The following is a 25,571-nucleotide window of genomic DNA, read 5'->3' on the forward strand; positions in this document are numbered from 1 at the left end:
ATTTGCAGCTCTTCTTCAAATCCTTATTGATACAATGATACTAGCACTCCTAGTCAGTTAGAGGTTAGATTTTTTGTGGACTTCTAAATTCGCATGTCGGGAAAGTATTTATAAATGATTTAAATTATAAATAGATAAAAATGAGTGGTGGATAGGACCCATCCTCAAAATGTGTGGATAAGAAGTGGCTTGAATGTTTTTAAACATGAGCCAAACATATTATTCAGGTTTCTGACTAGAATTAGGCTCCTAATCTTTTTAAGTTCTCCTATAGTTAGAATAGGTTTTTGTGTCTTTTAGGTTTGAAGAGCCCAAAAAATAGGCCTTGATTGTCCTGACAAAATAACAAATTGGAGAACTGTATCTCTAATACTTATTTTGTTCTTTCTTTTAATTAATTTTTGGGTAAAGCTTGTTTCTTCATCAAATTTGGTATCAAAGTTATCATAAATCCTAATTTGTAGTGCCAGTTTGAGATTAGTGGATTTGAAGAATGGTTAGCCAGCGCTCTTTATCTCAGTTTCTGAGTTCAAATTTGAAATTTTAGATTTCAATGTAAGAATGCACACAAAAATTTCTTGATTGCAAAGCTGTCTTGTTGAGTTATTTAAAGTGGAAGCCTATGCTAGAAGAGCGAAAAGTACATTCAGTGAAAATTCATAGTTGGGAATCGGTGCAGGCACAATTAAGAAAGCACTTTTTTTCTGGATGGTTATATGATTGCTTTGTATGAATGATTCCATATTTTGCATCAACGGTACCTTAGTGTTGAAAAGTGCACCGAAGAGTTCTGTTCTATGACTTACAAACTCGACTTGGCTGCCATTAATTTGATGATCTACTCACCAATATTTAAAAAGGTTCAGGAAGAGGTGAGATGAAGACTGGAACACGAGGAAGCGAGAAATAATCTAGGAGATGAGGAGAAGATCAATATCAAACAATGAGCAAAAGCTTCTGAGGAAGAGAACTATGGCAATAGTATGACATGTTGGTTTCGGAGGACATTTAAAAATAAATAAATAAATGTAGCCCATGAACCAAAATACATACCAAAAGCATCTGATATGACATTAATTGCAATGAGTTAGATTGGCCCATCATCTACTCATAGAGTTGATCTTTAAATTTGCTTCGTTTCCAATCCATATTGATTAAGGATTCACATCACTTTAGAAAAAGAAAAAGATAGCTCATCATTGTTTGAAAGAGTTCCTTTTGTGGCATTCCCTGATTAGCTAATGCTTTTAAACAATTTTCATAGCGTTTTATTTACTCTCTGCTGAGTTTTGTTTTTAACTTCTCTGATTGCGTGTGAAATCATGCTATAATGCATCTATTTAAGAAGTAATAAAATTATGGTAGTCATCCCTCTTCATGATGAATCGACTTGAACTTTTTCCCTAATTGCAAATTTCAGTAAGATTTAATGCTTGACTGCTTGAGGTTGAGGTATCTCCATATGTGCATATTAGGTATTTTTTTTTTTTTTTATTTATTTTTTATTTGCGGTCTTAAAATATTTCTTGTTTCCTTTGGAAATATGTTATGATATGTACAATATTGTTCTAGTATAATTTTACATCTCATCTGAATGTCAAGACATTTATAAACTCTAATTTTTTCTCATGTGGGGGCTTGCATGAGCAGGTATGCTAACATAATCACATATGTATATGTTATGTTATTAAATTTCACTGTATCTGTACAGTTTGATCGTGCTGAAAAAAGAGAAAAAGATGCTATACCTTTAAATAGAAAAAATATAAAAGGCTAAACAGGGAGTGGTCACATGAGACAAAGGAATTAATAGAAGATTGACTTAGCTACGCTGGATCTTTCAGTGAGATGCTGTACAAAAACTAGCAACTGATTGTACAATTTATTCTTCCATAAACACCATCATCAGATACCTAAAGAGGGATGTAAAAGCAAGTTTGGCATAGCCTAAAACCAAGTAAAGTACTTAAAAAGTAATTGTGAGCTTAGCCAAACAAAAGTCTAAGCTTAAACTTTTAAGCACTTCTTACTTTTTTTAGGCTTAGCCAAATGTGCTCTTTGAATTTTCAGAAACAAGCTTATAGGTTCTTTTAATTGGAGATTATGTATGATGGATTTCATTTGTATGCTCTTGTACTGCATTTTAATAGTTCTATTATCATCTCTCTCGCCTATATCTCAAATTTTCACTTATCCACTTTGTAATTATTCAATTTCAGGAATTTAGAGTTCAAATGTTGCTTGGATCCCATTTATCAGTATTCGCAGTTTCGGCTGCAGTCTTACTTTTTTAAAGATTATGACTTCAAATGCTCTGCTATATTCAACACGGACCCTTGTGGTTCTAGGTAGGATACAGTCNAGTCTTACTTTTTTAAAGATTATGACTTCAAATGCTCTGCTATATTCAACACGGACCCTTGTGGTTCTAGGTAGGATACAGTCCAAAATACATTATATTTCTGAATACTGTCCATCACGGACCCTTGCGGTTCAGTGCTTTAGGAATATACATTATATTTCAGAATACTCTACACATCAGAAGTTGCTGATTGTTTTTACTTATCTCAGAATTTGTATCTATTTTTCTGAAATAAATCTTATGCTGGTTTATTTGTTCTTCATTTTCATGGCCCGAAGTGCATATTTAGTTTTTATTGATATTCTACTATCAAGATTACTTTTGCCATGTCATTATATCATAAAGCTTTTTCCTTGCATTCGGAAAAGAGCTGTAAGTTGTCAGCCTACTAACCTCATTCCCAACTAGGGATTGCTGGGCAACCTCCCCCACTCAACGTCCCACCGGGTAATTTCCCGTCCCATATCCATCTCATTACCCGTTTAAGGCAGGACGGAAAGAGATTTGACCCAAACCTTTCATTTGTGTCATCGAAGGTACCAAACTTTTAAAAATATCTAACCTAGACTCCAAATGGATTTGTTAGTTACCAGAATAATTAATTTTGACTACATTTTTAAAGGGTGAAATTCCAAAACCATCACACTGCAACCGCCACTGAAGTCACTACAAACAATTCATATCATTGCCCACCCACCCATATTAAAATCCACCGCCACCGCAAAGCTCCACCAATTTCAGGAATTTAAGCAATAAATCAACAAAGCACAATTGCCTACTGTATCCTCAAATGTCGTGTATAAGTTATGGCAACTCCAATCAAATTTGAGTATAGATCCTACAGCTCCACCCTTTTTTAATAGTTGGAATACCATCACAGAATTTTTCTTTCAACACAAAATTGAGTGAATAACAAAGGAATCAATGGAGAAATTATTAGGTTATCAATTTGAATAGTTGAAATAGGGATAGAGATAAACGAGATGTTTATAAATCAACAGTTACAGTTGAAATAAAATCAGCCCAACTATTCCAAAATCTTGGAATTGCCATCCAAAGAGAAGCAAATAAAGCTGAAGTGTAGGTCAGGTAGTGATGGGCGTGGGCGGTGGCGGCTACGGCAGGCGATGGAGTCAGTGGCAATGGTGGTTTCGGTTCTTGGTTTTGGTTTTAGGGGTGGGTGTGTGTAGGGTATGTGGAGAAAATGAAGTGTATTTGTGTTTTAGGTTTTTATTTTAATTGTTTTTTCATAGAAAATATAATTTTACCATTTTAACCTTTTAACATTAATCAAAATTTGGTCAAAATGTTGACTCTAGGTCAACTAACGAATAAATTAACGATTTTCATCCATTTGAACTCCAAGTGAGATTTTTTTAAAGGTTTGTTACATTCGATGACACAAATGAAATGTTTGAGTCAAATCTGCTAATAAACGAAAAGTTTGGTACTGTGGTTGCAATTTTTTCATATATTTATTAAATTTCTTAATTAATTTATTTATTTATAAAATTTAAATTGTTCAAATATATTTGATAAACTAAAACTTTTATGATTTGTCATATTTCTTAGATAATCGTAATTGTCATCTTCTATTGAAACTAATGAAATTTCTTGGGGTTTTCCATTTAAAGTATTGAATTCTTAAAAAATAAAAAGGAGAAAGTTAAACGGGGGGCCCTTGTTATCCATACCCAGCCTGAAGCGAAGTCCCTTGCCTTGCCCCGACTCGAATACCCAATTAAGCGAGTAATTTCCACCCTGTTCGGAGTGGGGCTCACGGGTATCGAATTTGGCGAATTTTGTTGTTGTCCCTACTCCCAACCACCCCATTTAAACTCGCGTGGAATTAGTGTATCAATTTTGCTACAGGTACAGTTTGGTTGATAACGTGTGAGGTGGTCAACGTTAACGAGGCGGGGCCCCACGATATCGGGTTTAGTGAGTTTTTTATCATCCCTACACCAAACCACCGCACACACACTCTCAAGGAATGAGTATGTCAATTTTGCTACAGGTACAATTTGGTTGATAACGTGTGAGGTGGTAAATAATTTTTGCCATTGATTTGACAATACTTAAAACAAATAATGACAGATTTTTACACATCATTGAATGTTAACAAATATGTCAACGATCAAGTACATATATTTTAGTTCTTAAGTATTTATGGCTCTTCTATGCAAGACTCGTCATATTTGTTGTTAAAAAGGGTAAAAAAAAAATGTCAAAATTAAAAGGCAATAATTGCAATTGTAATAACCAAGTTTTTTTTATTTTTTTTGGCAAATTAAATTCAAATTTTTTATATGTGCCACATACAATACCAAATTTTTAAAACATAATTTTTCACCCCACCCTACCTTCTTCCCTATAAAAGAAAAAAGCCAGATTTACAAGCTTACTTTGGCTATATGTATACTTTGCAGTATATTTCAATTGTATTTGTGGTGGTATGTTGGTTATCATTGATTTTCTTAAAAATTGGGCGATATTGTTGATTCATAGTTGATCATTTATTAATTTTATGATGTCAACTGAAAGAGATGATTCACTTAAATCTATTAGTGTCAGATTAAATGATAAAAATTACTCATATTGGAGTACAGTGATGAGAAATTTTCTAAATGGAAAAAGATTGTGGGGTTATGTTTGTGGAACTATTGTAAAACTCAATAATGCTGTTCAGAATTATGTAACAGAGTTAGATAATTAGAAGTCAAATATCGAGAAAATTCTCACTTAGATTCACAATTCTATTAAGTAATAAAATCAGCGAAGTTTGAAATAGCAAAGAAAGTTTAGGGACACTTTATACACTAAGTCTAACTTTGCAAAATGGCATCAGTTAGAAATTGATGTATGGGATTTACATCAGAACGATATGAGTATTCTTGAATTTTATGCCGCTACGAATTCAATTTGGGATAAGTTGGCTCTTATGGAATCAACGGGACTAAAAGCATGTGAGGAATATATTACTTTTACAGAGGAGCAGCGATTAATTCAAGTTTTTATGGCACTTCACAGTGATTTTGAGGGATTTAGAGGCTCTATCTTGCATCACACTCCACTTTCCTTAGTTCATTCAGTGGTTAGTAAACTTGTAGTTAAGGAAATACGTTTGAAATCTCTTGCAAGAAAAGTATATCTTCCTCTATATGGCACCTCAATGTTGGTTGTACCCTCTCGATTGTCCACACAGAATCAGAATAAAGGTTATGTGCGAGTTGCTAGTGATGAGTATAACTTTTGTAAACAAAAAGGATAATGGAAAACTCAATGCCCTGAGCTATTGAAGAAGCAGCAACCTCAATCACAACAGCGATCCTATTGTCCCAATGCTAACATTGTTGCCACCATGCCATCTAGTGACTCGTCTATACTTAAAGCACCACCTTCCTCCAATATCATGTTAACAGACTTAGCAGAGTAGTTTCAAAAGTTTTTGGTCACACAGCCACATGCTATGTCAACTTCCACTCATATAGGTTTGTCGTCTCAAAGTCACTCAGGTATTTCTTCTTCATGGATCTTTGCATTAGGTGCTTCTAAACACGTCATCTAACTCAAAATTCTTTAATATCTTGCGTCCTTCTAACCCGTCTATGTCTGTTATCACTGCTGATGGCACACCATTGCCTTTAGCAGGTGTTAGTTATATTAATACACATAATTTATCACTTTCAAATGTCTATTGTGTTCCAACTCTTATTTTGAATCTTATCTCTATTAGCCAATTATGCAATTCTGGATACTTAGTTCAGTTTTCTTCTATTGGTTGTCATGTGCAGGATCCTCGATCTCAAAAACTGATTGGGATAGGCCGTAGACTAGGAAAGTTATGTGTTATGGACAATCTAAGACCGCTACACGTTGCAGCCCCTAGTGTTGATTTGTCATCTTTCTTTTTAAATTCATTGTCTTCTAATTTTTATTCGTGGCAATCTCGCCTTGGACATATTTATGCTAATCATTTGAATTTTTTAGTTTCTAAAGATCAATTGAGAAATATATGAACTCATGACATTTTTTATTATAGTGGTTGCAAATTAGCAAAATTTTCTGCTTTACTTTTTCGTCAAAGTCTTTCTCATTCTGTTGCACCATTTAATTTTGTTCGCTCTAATATGTAGGGACCTGCTCGTATTGCTACAAAAGAAGGGTCTCGATATTACATGTTCTTTATTAATGATTACAATTGTTATTGTTGGGGCTATCTTATAAAAAGACGATCTGACTTTCTTTCTATTTATAGATCATTTAGAGCACCTTTTAAAATTCAACATTCGACTATAATTAAATGTTTTAGATATGACTTAAGTGGAGAGTACACTTCAATCGATTTTTCTAAATTACTTGCTCTTGACGACACAATTTATCAAATCTCGTGTACTAATATCCCACAATAATGGTGTTGATGAATGAAAGCATGACACATTGTAGAAACTGCTCATTCACTTCTTTTGTCAGCCAAAGTTCCCAGTGAATCTTGTAGAGAAGCAGCTTTTACTGTTGTTTCTTTAATTAATAAGATTCTATCTTCCACAATTCAAATTTATCACCCTTTGAAACATTGTATGAGCATTCTCCGAATTATTCCTTGTTGAGAGTTTTTGGTTTTACTTAATTTGTTCTTCGTCCTAAAGCCGAACGTAATAAGTTGACATCTCGCTCTGCTATCTGTGTTTTTTTGGATTATGGGCAAAGACAAAAGGGTTATCGCTATTTCCATCTCATTAATAATAAATTATATATTTCTCGTCATGTCGTATTTTTTGAGTATATTCCATTCTTCTCTATTTTTTATAATACTCATGACATGACTAAAACTAACCCCATTTGTATTGATTCATTCTCTGATGATATAAATAGTCCACCTTTCCATACCCCATGTACTGTTAATTCTTCATGTCCTGCAAGTACACATGCTCCAACTCATGATAACCCTCCTCCTTCTATGGCTTCCCAAGCACCGCTTAAGATTGTTGATTCAACTCCTTCTCCATCTCTTCCTCGATATTCTCAACGTATTCGTAAGTCCACTCAATTACTTGATTTTGCTTATTCTTATTATTTTGAGTCTTTTTGTTGCTTTCTAACCTCTATTTACAAACACTTGGGACTCGGGACTTGGTTTCACTACCTTCAAGTAAACATGTTAGTGGTTGTCATTGGATTTATAAGATTAAAACCAAATCTGACGGTTCAATTGAATGGTATAAGACTATATTTGTTGCTAAAGATTTTAATTAACAGTATGGTTTAGATTATAAGAAGACTTTTGCTCCTGTTACTAAGATGACCACTGTTCGTACACTTATTGCAGTTGCATATGTTCATCAGTGGAGTCTCTCTAAATTGGATGTCAAAATGCATTTTTAAATGGAAATCTTCAATAGGAGGTTTACATGGTTCCTCCTCCTAGTCTTTTTCACTCTCCTAGATTTGTTGCAGGCTCAAAAAGGCACTTTATGGCTTTAAACAAGCACGTCGTGCCTGGTTTGAGTACTTTTTCACTGTTATTACCTCTCTTGGTTTTACATTTAGTCATCATGACTACGTTCTATTCTTTAGATGAACTTCAGCTGGTCGCATTCTATTATTGCTATATGGCGATAATATGATTATTACTGGTGATGATGTTGATGGAATTGCAGGTTTGATATCAGAATTGGCTCGTTGTTTTGAAATGAAGTTGCTTCTTCTCCTAGAAGTTATCTTCTCTCTTAGTCCAAGTTTATTATGGATATTATTGAGCGTGCCCTTCTTACTGATACTAAAACTGTTAGTCAGTTCGTTATCTGGAACCTATGCATATTTTTGAGGCAGTTCGTTAGTCATCACAATTAAGCTGCTCATATTTCTAAGGTAATTTGTATGACCTCATCTAATTAACTATTTATATTTCGAAGTCCGACCCGTACATGAATGTACAACTCAGACTTGGGCACTATTGTTATATCCATAAATTATGTGACATGTGCGTGATGAAGGGAGTCTCATATATGCCGACTTGGCATCAATATTCAATTGATTGGGTTTATTAACTGAATAATTGCATATTGGGCTTCAAACTTGGGTCCGGCCCATTAGCTCACGATACCCATTTCCATTTTCTACATTTATGTGATTGCATTTCACACAAGGGGAGGTCCACATGGAAGGAGAGAGGTCGAGATTTTGTTGGCGCATTTTTTGGGATCAACATTATCTGCAAGATTCTCTAAAAATTATAGCAAATTAGTTTGAAGGTATCTATAGCCAATCTCAAATCATACACTTCTTTTCTTTTCTTTTCTTTTTATTTATTTATTGTAGCTTACATGTATAATTAATTTGCATGGATTGATTTATGCCTAATTAATTTTCATTGTCGTACAAATTGGTTTCTGCCTAGTTTCTTTTGTGTCCAAATTTTTGAAATCTAAATTATATAATAGAATAATCAATCATAATTATACATATCCAATTACCATAATCAATTTTTTTGCTTCTTGTTTATCATTCAATTAATTACCTCATTGTTGTTCTTTTTAATATGAGTATACTTATGAATTTAGCACTTATATATCTGTCTATGGTAAAATATAGTTACTCTTGAAGTAGCCCACTAATATTTATGTTCTAATTATATTTTACTTGCTCTCGGAGAGCATAATTAAATAAAATCTAACATAAATTATGTTTTTATTCTTGAAAAGTAAATTCTTATAGAATTTATTATTTCAAAAAATAATATGTTATTGATCTTAAAGAGCATAACACTGCGATTCCAATATTCCAAAAGAATGTTACTCTTAGATTTGTCTATTACAAATATTTTGTTATTCCTGAAGTAGCACAACATTATAATTAATATTCTAAAAGAATACTAATTGCTCTAGAAGTACATAATATTACAATTTCAATAATTCAGAAGAATATTAACCGATTTATATATAAAATCACAAATTAAATTACTCATTACTTTATGTGTCCATTCTTTTGCATACTTATTTATATATTAATGTTTTATTTAAATTTTATTTTCTCCAAAAGAATATGATAAATACGATTTAACATAAATTATGTTTTTAATCTTGAAGAGTAAATTCTTACATGCTTTATTATTCTAAATAATAATATGTTATTACTCCTGAAGAGAGTGATATTATAGTTTTCAATATTCTAGAAGATCATTGATTTATTACTCTTGAAGAAACAATAATAAATATAACGTGCTCTCAAAATAGCACATATCTCAAATAATATATATCGCATTATGTTTTTGAAGAAACACAAATTAAACAACTCAATACTTAGTTATAATTTTTAAAGTAAACTAATTTTCTATATTATTAATATTCAATAACAACATTGATTTATTGCTCTTGAAATGCATGTATTATAATTTTCAATATTTCAAAAGAATATTGACATATTACTCTTGAAGAAACAATAATTGAAGATAATGTTCTCTCGAAGTAGTACATTTTCAAAGATTATATTATTTTAAATTCATGTTTATTCATAAAAGAAAATATATAACTAATATTATGAGGACAATAATTAGTTTGACTACTTATATGATCTATGATTATATAATGTTTACTCGTATTCTTTGAAATTAATTAATTGAATTATATTTTATATTGAACCAATTGTTCAATTTGACTTTATTTCTGACATGACCAATTGGATCATCACTGGATCAATAATGTGTAAAATTAAAAATTCAAATGACTATTCAATGAAAAACCAAATATTTTTTTCAATTCAATGAAATCTAATATGATGATTGTTCTCTTTCATGAAAATTTTTCATTAACCATCACTAGCTAAAATAGGGATTTAATTTTAAATATTTCTAAAAATTAATTGGGGTGCTAAAATCTTGAGAAAATACAAAATGAAGCTCAATCCGCACAAATGCGCCTTCATTGTGGCTCCAAAAAATTACTAGGCTATTTATTGAGTGTTAGGAGAATCAAAGTGAATACTGATAAGCAACGAACAATCATCGAAATGAAAGCACATTTACAGCCCAAAGAGATTCAAAGCCTTATTGGGAGAATAGTTGCCCTCAACAGTTGTGTCAAAATCAATGGATCAATCTATACCTTCTTCGATCAACTATGAGGAAAAAAGATATTTGAATGGACTCCGAATGCCAATTTGCCTTTGAAAGATTGAAAAAGTAGCACCTACAACTCCCAATCTTATCGGAGCCTAAGGTTGGCGAAATTTTAGTATTCCACCTAGTCGTATCTGAACACACGATTAGTTTTGTCCTAGCTAGAGAGAGAATGCATACATCTCGTCTACTATATCAACAAAGCTCTTCATGAAGCTGAGCTACGCTACTCCCTTCTAGAGAAATTAGCCTATGATGCCATCATGAGAGCCAGGATATTAAGGCCATACTTCCTGAAACATCCCGTCAAGATTATGTCGAATTATTATTTGATGCAGACCCTTCAAAAATCTAAGACTTCAGGTCGGATGGTCAAATGGGTTGTTGAGCCCAGCCAATTCGACATAAGGTACAAGCTTCATACCTCTATAGAAGGTCACGCTCTAGATGACTTTGTCGTAGAGTTCAAACATAGAGCCTTGGGAAGAAGACCTCTCACGTGATGTTTCCCTTCATAAATAGTTCTTCTACTGAAGCCGATCAGGGGCAGGACTGGTCTTGATAACTTTCGATCAAAACTTATTTAGCGAAGCCCTATCATTTGACTTTAAGACCTCCAATAACAAAGCTGAATACGAAGCATTGATAACTGGAGTAAGGATGACAAAAGAGTTAAAAAATTCTAAGATTAACAGTTCACATTAACTCACAACTGGTAGTCAAACAAATCAATGAGACCGGTAGTCAACCAAATCAATGAGACCTACCAAGCAAAGAAAGTAAGGATGAACAGTTGTCAAGAAGGAATTCAAAAATTTTCAAATCTTCCAAGTCAAACAAATTAACCGAACTCAAAACAATCATGTAACACCTTAGCTCGACTGGCTACAAGTGAAGGAATAGAAGATTTTAACAGTATTCTGTAGGAAGAATTCCCTATCTCGCTATCGAAAAAGTAGAAACAATATCCATGATGGTAGACCCCAAGCCCACCTGGTTGGATGAAATCACCTCCTACATAAGGACAAGGTTAGTCTTGAAGATCTCGTTGAAGCAAGAAGACTCTGAATCAGATCATCTAGGAATACCTTAATCGACAATATCCTCGACAAGTAAGGGTATTCGACCCCTTTGCTAAGGTGTCTAAATGAGGAAGAGGCACTTTACACCTTACAGGATGTGCACGAAAAGGTTTGTGGATATCATCCTGGATAACACTTGTAATGGGTATTATGATTCAACTTAAGTCTTACTTAAGGGAAACGTTATGAGTTCGAATCTTGGGGGACGTGACAGAAAGTCGTGAGGGGTAAGTGGGCGCAAGGCCCACCCAAAGTGGAAAGTACGTAAGCTAATGGCTTGGATATAGAGACCCGGGTCGTTACAGCACTTATCTCCACCTTGATCCTTTGGCATAATTTGGTTATCCTAACCCAACGCATAGAAGAATTTCTTATTCCATTTTCACTAAATACAGTGTATCCAATACTAATGACCCTACAATCCGAGGTTTGATACTGGAGCAATACTAGCCAGATCTTTTCCGTGCTCTTTAAAAGAATAAAGGAAATTGAATTGATCTAATGTTAAGTCGGGATAACCTAATCTATATCAAAGAATCAAGGTAGAGATAAGTGTCCTCCACCCGTTTGGATAGAGTTAAGTAGGGACCACCACCTAGGGAGATAAAAACATATGCACGACCTTAGGGATAGACAGACAAAGCCCAGCATTCAAAACAGCAGGATTTAGAATTGCACACCCTACTGTAAGGTCATCAGCCTTGTTAGACGAACTAGGGACTACCATTTCTACGGAGCTAGAAATGTTATACTTAGCTCTCCACAGCGCCAACAGATCTCCAGTTACCACCAACTTGAAAGAAAATGTTTCCCAATCCTTACCTATAGGATTTTCCCCTCGTTATCACGAGATCCTACATCTTCCTCATCCTTAATGTCCCTCACTACGATAGGTTTTTGTGCAATCTCTGAAGGGCTTGCTAAGTCTTGGAAGGGGGCAATGACTATTCTTGTTGATTTGCACAAGAATGAAACTTGGAGTTGTCCGAAATCATAAAGGGGTTCGGGTAAAAATAAAGATAAGGAAGGCAAGGATTTTTGCAAAGGATTTACCTAGGTAAAGTGATGACCTCACACAAATAGAAAGCAGGCGCACAGAAATTTCTTTCTTCTTTAAACTCTTAAACTTGAAAGCAAAAGTATATGAATGAATAGAGAAAAAGGCATATATAAAGAGTGAATGCAAAAAGGTTAAATATTGACTATTGGATGAGAAATTCGCGAAAAAATGGACAGCCTAGATTAAAAAGATCAAAACTACATTGTTTTAGAAGCTTGCCCAAGAAGCCATAAAGGATAGACCTTATACTCCCTAATCTGCAGATACCTGTCGCCATACGCCTTGACAGCTATCCTCCACGATCGTTTGAGTTTTAAGATCAGCAATTCACCTCAGGTGAGTACAGACCTTGGGGGATAATTGTTGGAGTTCTACCTAACTTAAATATAAAATCTTCAGAGCACCTAGCTCTCCCTAAAAGTTTAGGTTGACTTGGAAGATTAGCTCAGTCCCATGATCATCGTAATTCCAAAAAAATAATGCTTATAGACTCTCTGCCATACTGCTAAGCCACCCAGATCACCAATCAATAAAGGGCATCTAGCTAAAATAACGTTAGCACCTCCTTTTCCACCAATCAGCTGCAAGAGCCCCTTATCTGATGTCATCTCATCATTTTCTGACAATGTAATAAGGTTGACATCATGATGACCTGGTATTCGCCTACCTTTACATCCAATCAGAAACAAGAGCACTGATATGCCTTCCGAGCTCATCACTATAGCTGATTTGATTGACAAGAGAGGGGTCCCCATATATAGGAATGTAATGACCCCCCATGCCAAACTTGATATGTTCACTCTATACACTATCAAATAAATTCAATCATTACAAAGAAAAAACTCTTCTCTTTTACAAATGACACATTGAATTGATGGTATCAAGAATTAAAAAGTAGAAAGAAGATAAAAGTTGTCTTAAATTCTTGAATCTCTTCAGTGTTCCTTAATTATTCTTCTTTATATCTCATTCTTCTTCTTTAAATCAAGCAATTGTTTTTCAGTTGATGTACAGGATGGATGTTTTTGTATCAAAAACATCTTTAAAGTTTGTTACAATATACATTTTCTTCTCCTGGGCTTTCCCTCTTGTAAGGAATATGTACTTATTTATTCCAAGTACCTCTCCTTTTTCATATAAATGACGAAGATATGTATTATAACCCCCAAGATTAGGTCAAAACTCGTGTCCTAGTTGTTTTCTAAGTAAAGATTGAATCAAAATAGAAACAAAAGATTTTCTGTTGGAATGTATCATGCATTCGTCAGGGGCGAATCTAGGACTTCGACTCAGGTAGGGCGGCCGTTGATTGTTGACCATTGATTGTCGATAGTCAACAGCCGTATAGCGATATCGTTTATTAATATTAAATAAAATAATATTAAAAATTCTTCAATTTATATGTAAATACACTAAAACGTAAAAATCATATATTTATATCATATTATATTTCAACACAATCCGAAATAATATAAATTACATAATACATAAAACTTCTCTGTGTTATCAATGTTTAACAAATCGTTTGATTGACTAAAAGTAGTTGAGAGATTAGATACACCACTACAAGAACTAGATTTTGATTCAGTTGAAAAAATCATTCCATAATTAGTATGATGATTGAACGTTAATCAAAGATTAAATGTAATTAAAATTAATTTTAAAATACAATTAAAGTTACAATTTCCAATTCTCAACACCAATTCATCACAAATTATAAATTCCCCAATTTCTCATTTTCAATTTTCATAAATCACATATTCACATTTCACGATACTTAAATTAATTTTTAATATAACAATTCATAATAGACAAATTTTCAAATAACATGTAAATTAAAACTCAATACTCATAAGTCAAATCTTATAAATTATTAAAGCATAAAGTATTTGAAACGACAAAAACCAACAAAAAAAATAGTCATTGATTTGCCTAGAGCCTTAACATATATTATTTCGTTAAATTAGATTCAAAATTCAAGTATTGTCATGATAGTTAAACTTCCAATCATCTAAATTAGAAGTTATCGGTTTGAATCCTTTTCTTAGGGAATTAATTTTAGTAAATATTGTAGAAATAAAAATTTTGCACAATAAAATGGACAGGAAGGAATCGAACCCAAGACTTGTAATATAAAAATGCAAGCTCTAACCAACTAAACAAAAAAGGTGTTTGCAAGTAAAATGAACTACTAGTTATATGACCTAAAATTTTTATCTATTATAAAAAAATAAAATAAAAAAATTCTATCTGGCAAATCCAGCTGTCACTGCATCGAATGGTTGAAGTGTTTAACTCCCAGGTTGCTATCGAAAAGTTGATCCACTTTTATCCTTCTCCAACTTAGCCACAAGATTTCTCTTATTGTTCAGCTCGAGATTCTTCTTATTAGCATTTTGGGTCCTTCATCTTTAAATCTTTATAATTTGATATTCATCCTCTACAATCATTCGTAATTGATCTGTTTCAAGTTTCGAAAGTTTGCAATTATGTTCTCGAACTCTCCAGATGGTGTATTTAATTCTCGAAACTTGTGAGTTTCTTTCGATTGCTATTTCAGTTAATCTTCAATTACTCTGAATCAACTCCAATTAAACTTAAAATTATCTTAAAATTATCTTTCTTTGTGCTAGTTGTATCAAAATCGAGATTTTATCTATAACAAATATAAATAAAGTAAAATGAGGTAGATATGCACTCAATTAAATGTAAAGGTTCAAATATGCTTGTGAAACATACTTATCAATATTCAATAGTGTCACTTCGATCAATAAAACAAAAAGTAAGAACAAATCCACTTGATAAAAATAATAGAAGAAGAAGAAGTCTTAAAGGTCTTCATGGCTTTAATCCTGGCGTGTCCTTTAACATAAAATATTGTAGCCTAAGTTGAATTTAAACTTAAAGATATTTTTAATTTATGTAAAACTATGCAAAATAGTGTCTTTTGTAGACTAGTGTGTGTAACGAATCGACTTACTTTTCAGTATTTCTTAAACGTCGAAAACAGATTAAAGACATTATTATTATTATTATTAACAACAAAACAACATTCTTAATACACATTTGAATTTTGTCGTTGGGGGGCCTAATTTTCATCGTTTGCCTCAGGGCCCATCAAACATAGGACCGGCTCTGGACTAACATCTATTATATAAATAACAACCTTGATAAGAGAACTTGGACATATATATTTGGAGCTTGTTGTGTCACTACAGTCTTCATCCCGTCGTTCCATAACTTTAGAATTTGGTCATTTCTTGGTCTTGTCATGACAACTTACACAGCATGGTACCTTACTGTTGCTTCTCTCCTCCATGGAAAGGTACATTGTTTTTGTTACTATATTTTGTTAAATAGTAATACCAAAGTGGAACTTTGGCTCGATTAAGGAACTGTTTGAGCCACATTATTTCAAAAAAATGCATTCTTAAACAGTGATTTGACATCATTCCAACCACACATTCTTCATTAAAATAATATTACACGTAAATCAAAAAACTTTCTTTATTTTTTAACCACACATTTCCCATCAATACACTATTCAAGAATGTATTATTACCAAAATAATATGGCTCAAACACCCCCTTGTATATTTCTTACGGACAAGTATATTGACGTCTATGAAATTTGAAAATTTCCATTTATTAAAATATAATTAATCAGATACTTAATAAATCCATTAATAAACTAATTATTTGGTTTCATGTTAATTATTTTGCTATCCAAAAAATAAAATCTTCCTAAAGACGGAAGACCTATGCCATAATGACCTCACCTATCCATTGATGCACTTGAGAAGATTGTACAAGACATAAAACTATTTACATAAAATTTAAATTGTTCTAATATTAATTTAATTGTTAATTTATTTAAACTAGCTGTATTGGCTTGTGGTTGTTTTAACGCTCGACTAGTTATCGATTGACCAGACTTGGAGCATGTTTTAATACTCGTAGATGTAGGGTCCATTTGGTAAGTTTCTGCTTCTTATAGAATTATTTATCTATTATTATTTTTTTTTAGAATGTTACTCTAAAAACAATTCTAACAGATTAAAGCACTTTAAAAACGGAAAATGATATTGTATTATACACATAACATTACACCCCGTCACATGGAAGATGACCCACACACAATAAAATATTCATGAACCCCCTCTATGTGAGAGGGGTAATAATAATAATAATAATAATAATAATAATAATAATAATAATAATAATAATAATAATAAATAAATAAATAAATGTTGAACCCCAATCTTGAGGGCCCTCACGGCCCTACCTCTGGAGCATCGTGAGGGAGGTAAATTGTAGGATGTGTCCCAGCGGGCCAGGGAATAAGAGCTTGCCTGTACACTAATACTCACAAAGAATCCAATTACATATTTCAGGAATCGAACCCTCACACGATTACACTGCAGCTGTCAGTAAGGCTAAGACTCTCACTCCTATCCTTTACACCATTGGGTTATGCCCCGAAAAACAGAGGGGTGTAATGTAGCATTTCCCAAAACATTGTCCCAAACATGTTAAAAATCAACTTTTCTAGTTTCAAAATAATTTTTTTAACTTTTCAAAACTCATATCAAACGGATTTTATAGTCTTCTTAGACTAACTTTTTCAATAAAATGAATATTCTTCAAATTTCATGATGGGTATAATTTATGAAAATATGTATACTGATATTGGTTTACTCTGTTGAAAATTGTCTTATATATTAAAAGATGGTATAAAAGAAGTAAAGAGCACTTGGTTTTGACATATGCATGCTCACAAGCAATTTGAATTCGATTTGGATTATGGAAGGCTCATGCAACAAATGAGTTATTTACAAGTAATAGTTCACAGTCAAACGAGATCTTAATTTGACTATTAATCCCAAAACAGTAATTTATACGATTTTTAACTAAACACTATTATGAATGAAAAAGTTTAAATCATATACTAAAATTAAAGATATTCATAATCATATACTTTCTAACCCAAGCCCATAATCGCATTTCTAGGATTGGACAATGGACTAATGTTAAACGCTCTTGGGTAAAGATACTTGTCCCCTGACCCGCAGTGATTAAAAAATTTGTGGGCCTCCTCTCATATGAGAGGACTATACACTAGAGTGTAGTAAATTCCAACGCCATTTACAGTTGCATCATTTTTTGGTGAAACTTTCTAGCCCATAATCGCGTTTGGGAAGATTGGAAAATGGACTAAGATAAACCAATAGGGGTCAAAATTCTAGAATTTCCAAAAATTGGGTCCAGACACCATTTTTGAATATTATGAACACTCGTGGAAAATTTCCACGCATATATGGGAACAGATAATTTCCTTCTATATTCACCTATTTATATTTATTGTGGAAAAAAGGTTTCTAACCTGCAGAAAGAACACACACACAAAAGTAGAAAATGGCAAACAAGCCCCCCAGGGCATAATCTAGTGATGCAAAGAATAGGAGTAAGGTAATCTCTGCTTCGCTGACAGCTGCAGTGTGAGGGTTCAATTCTTGAGATATGGAATTAGACTCTTTGTGGGTATCAATGTACGAGCAAGCTCTTATTTCCTGACATGTTGGGATATATCCCGCGATTTACTTCCCTCACGATACTTCAGGGGGCATGGCGGTGGGGGCCCTCAAATGTTGAGGTTCACTCCTTAGAAAATGGCATACAAATTTGAATTGGTTGGGGCCACTCTAACTGTGGCGGCGACTGCCGTGCCGTACACGGTGAGCGACAACCACTGCTGGAAAATTCCTCCACTTGGCAATATTGCTTATAGAACATGGGCAGTTAGGAAAGATTTTGAGATCGGAGATACTATAAGTAATCTTCTCTCACTCGTAAATAAGAGAATAGACAAAAGGAAAATTCCCTAGACAAAATGAGATGATTAATGGGTCACAATACTTTATTTTGTTTTAAATAAGTCGTAGAGTTAGTCCCATGTCTATGGAAAAGGCGATGTGATCACTTGTAAGCTTTTTAGAGTTAATTTCACTAATACTCATTTAATTTTGTACTTAATGTTATCCTGAATATTGATCTTTAATTTGTTTTAGACAAATTTCTAAACTTTACAAAATGTTCCATTGAAATGGCACTTTGACATCCATTTTTTAATTACAAATTCTCCACGTCCATGTACCAAATCGTAAGATTTAACTTAAATCCCAACAATTTTATGACTTGGAACATTGACACCATGACACCAGGATTTGCCAGGGAAAAAAATGTTAACGGAATCTTGGTCTAAATGAAACATTTTGCAAAGTTCAGTGATAGAGTTTGAAACCAATTAAAGTTCAATAGCCAACATGACAATAAGTGCTAAGTTTAGTGAAAAATAAATAAAATTGAACCTTAGTTAAATTTGAAATTTTGCTAAAAGCCCAATTATTACTAGTCTTTTAAACCCACAATTGACGAAGAAAAAAGAATTAAATAACCAACAAAATGGTGAAAATCTTCAACCAAATACATAATGGTTTCAAGCTCTCTACCTACATGTTGATCCATTTCGTTCTTCTAATTTGTTAGTGCTTATATAAAGGCAGATATTTTTCAAAATTTTCCTTGCTAATCATTTTTCCTCTGGAATGGCACGCATAATGTGGTCCAAGTGACCAAACAAAACTATGATGCCTGCAGTTCAACAAATGCTCTTAGTCCAGTCCTAACAACCAGCCCCTCAAGCTTCATTGTCAATGCCACCGAGTTGTACGTCATTTGCATCATCACCAACCACTGCAGCATGGGACAGACAGTGACTATAAGCACCGGAGCATCAGCTCCGACTCTTAAAACCAGAGCCTTAATGACGATTCTCACCGTCCTCTTCCCTTCTCTTTGTTGAGTTGCAAAAATAAATTCTGTCAATCCTATCATATTACAATGTTCGATTTTTTGAGCTCAATGACATGTAATAAACTTAATCAAAATAGATCTAAGCCCCTATTTGGTGCCCATTATTTGAAAAAAATAAAAATAAAAAACAGTTTTGAGTAGTAATTTTAGGAGAATGTGTGATTAAAAAGTTTATGGATTACATGCAGCATATTTTATTGTGTGAATGTGTGATGAAAAATGATCATGTAGCAAGAAGTGTTTTAAAATAATGAGCACCAAACAAAGGCTAAATAAACACATTGCACGAGGCAAATGGAAAGAGAAGAAAATGACACACACAAAAACATAAGGTGGAAACCCTTCTAAGATTGGATAGATACCTTTATGATGCAGGGCCGTCTTGGTAGCTGAGATGCCGAAAAGTTAGTAGATTCTTCTTCCTTTGATTTCCTAGAAGCTGAAGTTCTACTGTATATTTATAAGTTAGTTGCATAAATAGATTGCAATATACAAGCATTGTGAATGAGAGGGGAATTTGGGAGAAAAATCCATATGAGGTCCACCATAAACATGCAATCTATAACCGTTGAGCAGAGGGAGAACATTTCTACGTCAAGGCTCAATAAACACTGGATTACCCAAAAAAACAATGTCATTAACCAACAAAAGTAAACTAAGAAGATAAAGGGAAGAAGTTCGTAAAATGCTGCAACTAGTTTATAGGGGAATATGTGATTAACAGCTAATGGAAATGTTTTTATTCAGAAGATACTGGTACCCTTCTCCCTAGTTATAACAGTACAAGTTTCTACCCTATTTGTTAGTTAACATTAAAGATTAGGTATAAGATTGCAAGATCTGGATGATATGACCAGCTGCAAAAGTCCATGGATTCTAAGGGCTTGTTTGGGACAGATTATGCTTTTCGTAGAAGGGCTTCAAAAGGAAGTCACCTTGGACTAGTTTCCTCTAAAAGTTCTTCTATCAAAGAACTTCAAGAAAATTATTCAAACATGCTCAAAAGCACCTTCGTAATCTCAAAAGCCATGCCAAACAGGCACCAACAAAAGTTTCTCTAATGTCAACAGGTATTTGTACTTGTTTATCCTTTTCAATACTGCAATACGGAAATTGTAGGTTTTCAGACATGAAATTTCAGCTCGTCGGAAAATGCACATCATTATGGATTCACACAGTCCATCAGCATGCACTCATCATCTACATAAAACTCAAAATTCAATAATCAGAAAAGTTTCACTTGTAGAAAAATGATAACTAACAGAAATTATTAGAGTCCAGATGTAGAGGCCATTTATTATGAAAAGAAAAAACAAAATATTTCTGGAGTATGCAACATGGTCCAGAATAGGTTCCCGCAATGGTCAGACAGCCATCAAATTTATCATGTCAGCAATAAATATCAATATTGGAAACATTGACAAGTTTTACCTCCATTCCAGGATATGGTTGTAAGCCATCCTGGAATTGAAGTTTTACTTTCCATTCCAGCAGTAAATTGATTTATCAGAGTATGGTATGCACTATTCAGTGTTGTAAGCTACATGGATACTTGTTAAAAAAGTGAATTAAGACTACAGCTACTTAGTGTGTTAACCGAATAAAAATCTTATCCAGTTGTTGAGGAAAATTGCACATTAATTTTGATATAAAACCCATATGGTCATTAAGAATAAGATATCAGAGATTCAGAATGGTCATGACAAGGTAGGAACATTTCGTGCACTATTTTGGCCACACAAACAGTTAACAGTTGAATATTCATGGAAAGGGCAACAAGAGGAGGATAAGTATCACTTCGAAATAGTATCGCCAGAAATGAGTTTGATGCTTATCTAGAAAAGATATTCAACCTCAATCAATCACAATATGCAAAGGAAACATATAAATGCAGATACCCAAATATTTATTTGGCTATTTCTTTCACTGTCTTACCTACATTCCAAAACAGGTACTTTTAAGACAACTGACTATCTAGAAACAAGTGATGCACTTTTATTTGCTCATTGCAGTAATTGTGCACCAAACAATTCTTAGACTCGCGTTCTCATTAATCAGCCCCTGTCCATTTTAATTTTAATACATTTTTTTCTTTTTCTTTTCAACCACACTTTTTTAATAAAATAATATTACATATAAACCCAAATTTTTTCCTTTTTTAAAACCACATTCTCCAAAAAAATTGCTATTCCAAAATTCATTTTCCCAAAATCTCATTAAAATGGAGCCTAAACAAGGGCATAATTTGGCACATTATTTTCTCAAGTAATTACAGTTATGCCCGCAAAATGAAGGATTCAACCATAAGAATATCCAACATCTTGTTACATCAATTGGCATGTACATCCCAAAACAGTCCTTGTGGGATAATCGCTGTTCTCCGTTTTACACTATCAATTATTACCATTCTATACATTGCTCAAAAAGAACACAACGAAGAACAAGATCTTGTAATAAACACAATTTTAATCATAGCATCTCGCACCTTCTATTTCGTATCGTTATCCTATCTTCAAAAACCTAGTTAAATATAGTTATCCATGGACTTTTGGTAATCACAAGTTCAGTCACAACAACATAATATGCTTCCAAATAAACAGACGCCAAAAAAAAATAATAATAATAAAAAATAAAAAATAAAATTTCCATAACATCAATAGAGCCATCTGAAAAAAATTTCCCCATTTTTTCAAAATGAAATATTATGTCATACAACAAAGTAGCAGTGTCTACATACCTGGTCTTTTCATTTGACCAGCAAAACAGTTAGAATTTGGGTCCCGAGACAAGAAACTTTGCTCATTGGCAATAAGCGAAATTTTACGCTTTCTAGCAACATCTTCCACGTTTTGACCTCCCCCCTCTGAATTCCATTTATTTGAACTTAAACTGGAGAGATCGTTACTGGACTCCGAAGGAAAGAAAGGAAACTCCTTGTCTCTAGGCTTCCCTCCATCTTGAGAAACTCCCCGACCATTATTGGTTCCATGATCAGAACGCTTTCCCGTGTTCAAGCTTGACTCAGAAGATAAACCCAACCTCAAGGACAAGTCACACCCCGTCTGAGGTTCCATCCAATTGTTGTCCCCAGAATTTGCTTGGGAGCTTCCATTTGTTACATATTTGTCTGCATCACAGGGAAACATATTCTGCAAGCGCCCAACTTCAGCAGTCTCAGCTACAGATGAGCATACTGGCACACCAACAATTATGGGATTGGATTTGTGAGGTTCTCGTAAGACCGGACTTGAGACTTCAGGTTGAAACATGGTACCATAGTACAAGGGATACACTGAGCCAAAATTCGATAGTGTGCTAGAGTCAGCTAGCGGGATCTGGTTATTGGCGGGAGATGGGAGTTTCTCGCATGAAAGAGCAATGGGATTGTTAATATTTGGTGTTACACATCCACCACACTGCAAAACTAAATCGGGTGACTCTGCAGTTGAGAATTTCTTCAATGGTGAAATATTGGCAGAATGCAAAGGCCATATATTGAATAGCCGTTCACCGGTATGATCATCTAAAACTTTAGGCGATGCATCACAGGATTCTTGAACCGGCGGTTTGAGGTATGTTCTTGGATTGTTTTGCATTTGGCTTCTAGGTGCCCTAACCGCCACGCACCCCAAATTAAGTGCAGCTGAACACCAGAATCCATATCATAAATGCATATTACAATATCATCTCAAACTGAACATTCCTCTTAAGTAACAAACTAAGAATGAATAAACCGAATTGAACCAAACAAGATTTCAATTAATTGAAATGAACAAAGGTGAAGTGGAAGAACTGTAGGCAATGCTGATACCTTCAACACAAGGAGGAAGAAGCTCCCCCGTTTCTGTACTCTCATCTTTCCTTATAATTGTATCAATGGCATCGTTAACCCGATCCCATAGACTTTCAAGATCCGAATACTCAGCCTACCCAATGAAGAATAGCAAAACAGAAACACGTATAAAATCATAACACCAACACATTGAGCAAAAAATCTCAAGAAATTAAACCCAACCAACATCAAAACAGGGACAAAAATTAAAACCTCAGAATTAGCTTTGGAGTACATGATTTCCTCAGCTTTCAACACCACAACAGGAAGCTTCTCCTGCCATTCTTTATTCTTCTTAGTTGCTAGGCAGTGGTTCTCGTGCACAAGCCTAGTCAAACTGAATATTTAACAAATTTCACCTAAAACAAGAAAATAAATTCAAGAAACATAAAAACCCGTACCTGAAAATCTGACTAATAATTAAACCTCTCATGGGTTGGTGCCTATGACTGTGCCAAGCTCTTCTCACACACTCATATGGTCTGGGACCTGGCCTTGGCATCTTCCTTCACCTCTCCAAAAACTCCACACTGTGTTTGTGCTCAATTATATAAAGAAAATGAAATCAACTTTACACAGAAAGCAATTTCTCTACAGTCCTTTCAAAGTTTCATCGAAACCCCTAAACTATACTTTTTCCCCATTAGGAGTTGGACAGAGAAGGAAGATGCTGTGCGCTCTTTTTTTTCTGGGAGTTTGGGTAAAATAATAATGTCCGAGTGTGTAAGGTGGGTTTGTGGGGTGGGGTGATGCTGATAGTGTGATGTGACATACCTCCAAGAATTGATAAACATATAAACCCCACCCTTACAAAATATGTCTTTTTGTTAAAAAATCTTATTAAAATTTAAATCATAATTAATTTTAATAATATATTTTATGGGATCCACAAATTTTTAACGGCACATTCTATCAATTTTTATTACAATTTGTTAAAATTTTAATTTTAATCCCTATGAAGCAATTGGCTATATGTATAAAACTGCATTTTCTTGGCCCATACTATCAGGTTAAAAAGCATAATTTCAAACTTATAAGTGGCTGGGGATGATGCTAAATTCTACCTCTTATTATTAAGGATTTGTTTGGACCTATTTTTCTTTTTTAAATACATTTTTCTTTCTCTTCTTTTCAACACATTCTTTAATAAAATAATAATATATGCAAACTCAAAAAATTTTCTTATTTTTAATCACAAATTCTCCATCAAATTACTATTTCAAAATACATTTAAAAAAAAAAGACATTAAATATGTAGGAACCCGTTCTAAATCTACTTTCAACTCTTATTTGGCGTGAATTGAAATTTGAATTAATAATTAATTTTAAATATACATTTAATGGGTCTAAAGAATTTTAATCGCATAATTCATCAATTTTTATCAAAATAACTAAGGCTTAATTTATAAATTCTTACATTCGCTAATTGTCGTTTGCCATAAAAAAAAAGTTTAATAATATTGATATTTAATATTTTACTATTAAAAATAAGTTTCGTTTTTACTTAAGAAAGTTCGGGGACGATTCAATATTTACACACTAGTCAATAGCAAGAATTCTATCATTTTAAAAAGAAGTAAAAAGTTATGTTCGATGGTATGACTTTTTCTTCCACCGAAAAAAGGGTCAAAAGAAGTTATTTCTATCTATATTATGAATCTTAATCTTGATAAAAATAAAAAAATAAAAAATAAGTTAAAGTTAAAAATTAAAATTTCATATATTTCATTACCTTTTTAATCATATATTTTATTAACTTTTATTAAAATTTATTAAAAATTAATTTTAGTTGTACCAAACAAGTGCATGAATTAGATTTTTGTTACTCTTTGATTTTAGTATTATGCTGGAGTGATTTCAAATATTATTGTGTTGCTTAGAGATGTGAGGGGTGACTCATGTCGTTTTACAACTGGCATTCTTTGTTACTTTAGAAAATAATTTTTACAGATTGATTGAATGTATTCTTTTATTATCTTCATCAACTATTCAAGACAATATGTTCTAAATCATATTCTCCCTTTTTTCCTTGAGAAATCCCAAATCATACCTCCATTTGAAGTGCAATTTTATTCCATAAATATGTTATAGAATTATTCTATTTGTACATTGAAAACGTACAATTTTGTTGACATCCAATGAGGTGTCAAAATTCGTGTCGTTGATTGTTTTAATTGTTATTAAAATTAAATAGCAAAAATGTCGACCACCTTACACAGTGTCAATAAAGCTATCACCAAGCCCCCC

General features: G+C 33.3%; 2 protein-coding genes across 8 annotated transcripts in view; one reads left to right on the forward strand and one right to left on the reverse strand.

The window, feature by feature from the left end:
• Positions 1 to 2,624, forward strand: part of LOC111407975 (glucan endo-1,3-beta-glucosidase 11-like) — a 7,649-nt gene extending 5,025 nt beyond the window's left edge. For 2 of the 4 annotated variants that reach the window (XR_002705252.1, XR_002705254.1), the window contains exons 3-4: positions 2,220 to 2,361; positions 2,438 to 2,624. Coding sequence is in view for 1 of the 4 variants with exons in the window: in XM_023037708.1 (XP_022893476.1) it covers positions 2,220 to 2,294 (75 nt within the window). In the remaining 3 variants the exon portion in view is untranslated. Of the gene's footprint in view, positions 1 to 2,219; positions 2,362 to 2,425 lie in introns of all 4 variants that reach the window. The other 2 variants (XR_002705253.1, XM_023037708.1) reach the window with 2 other exon arrangements.
• A 16,423-nt stretch (positions 2,625 to 19,047) lies between these two features.
• On the reverse strand, positions 19,048 to 24,025 carry LOC111407976. Of its 4 annotated transcripts, XR_002705255.1 has the most exons (7): positions 23,726 to 24,024; positions 23,538 to 23,652; positions 23,304 to 23,418; positions 22,230 to 23,135; positions 19,855 to 19,942; positions 19,457 to 19,506; positions 19,048 to 19,372 (listed from the first exon to the last, which is right to left on the reverse strand). XR_002705255.1 is itself a non-coding variant. In XM_023037710.1 (6 exons), exons 1-5 carry the CDS (start codon positions 23,824 to 23,826, stop codon positions 19,857 to 19,859), a joined length of 1,323 nt encoding a protein of 440 aa, XP_022893478.1. In that variant the 5' UTR covers positions 23,827 to 24,025; the 3' UTR covers positions 19,048 to 19,372; positions 19,855 to 19,856. The 4 variants fall into 4 exon arrangements, 3 of the variants coding, with proteins under 3 accessions (XP_022893478.1, XP_022893479.1, XP_022893477.1); XM_023037710.1 differs by lacking the exon at positions 19,457 to 19,506 and having other exon boundaries at positions 23,726 to 24,025; XM_023037711.1 differs by having other exon boundaries at positions 19,048 to 19,506; positions 19,855 to 19,939.
• Positions 24,026 to 25,571: the final 1,546 nt, after the last annotated feature.

Source organism: Olea europaea, chromosome 13 (genome assembly GCF_002742605.1).
Source record: "Olea europaea var. sylvestris chromosome 13, O_europaea_v1, whole genome shotgun sequence".
NCBI classification, from domain to species: Eukaryota; Viridiplantae; Streptophyta; class Magnoliopsida; order Lamiales; family Oleaceae; genus Olea; species Olea europaea.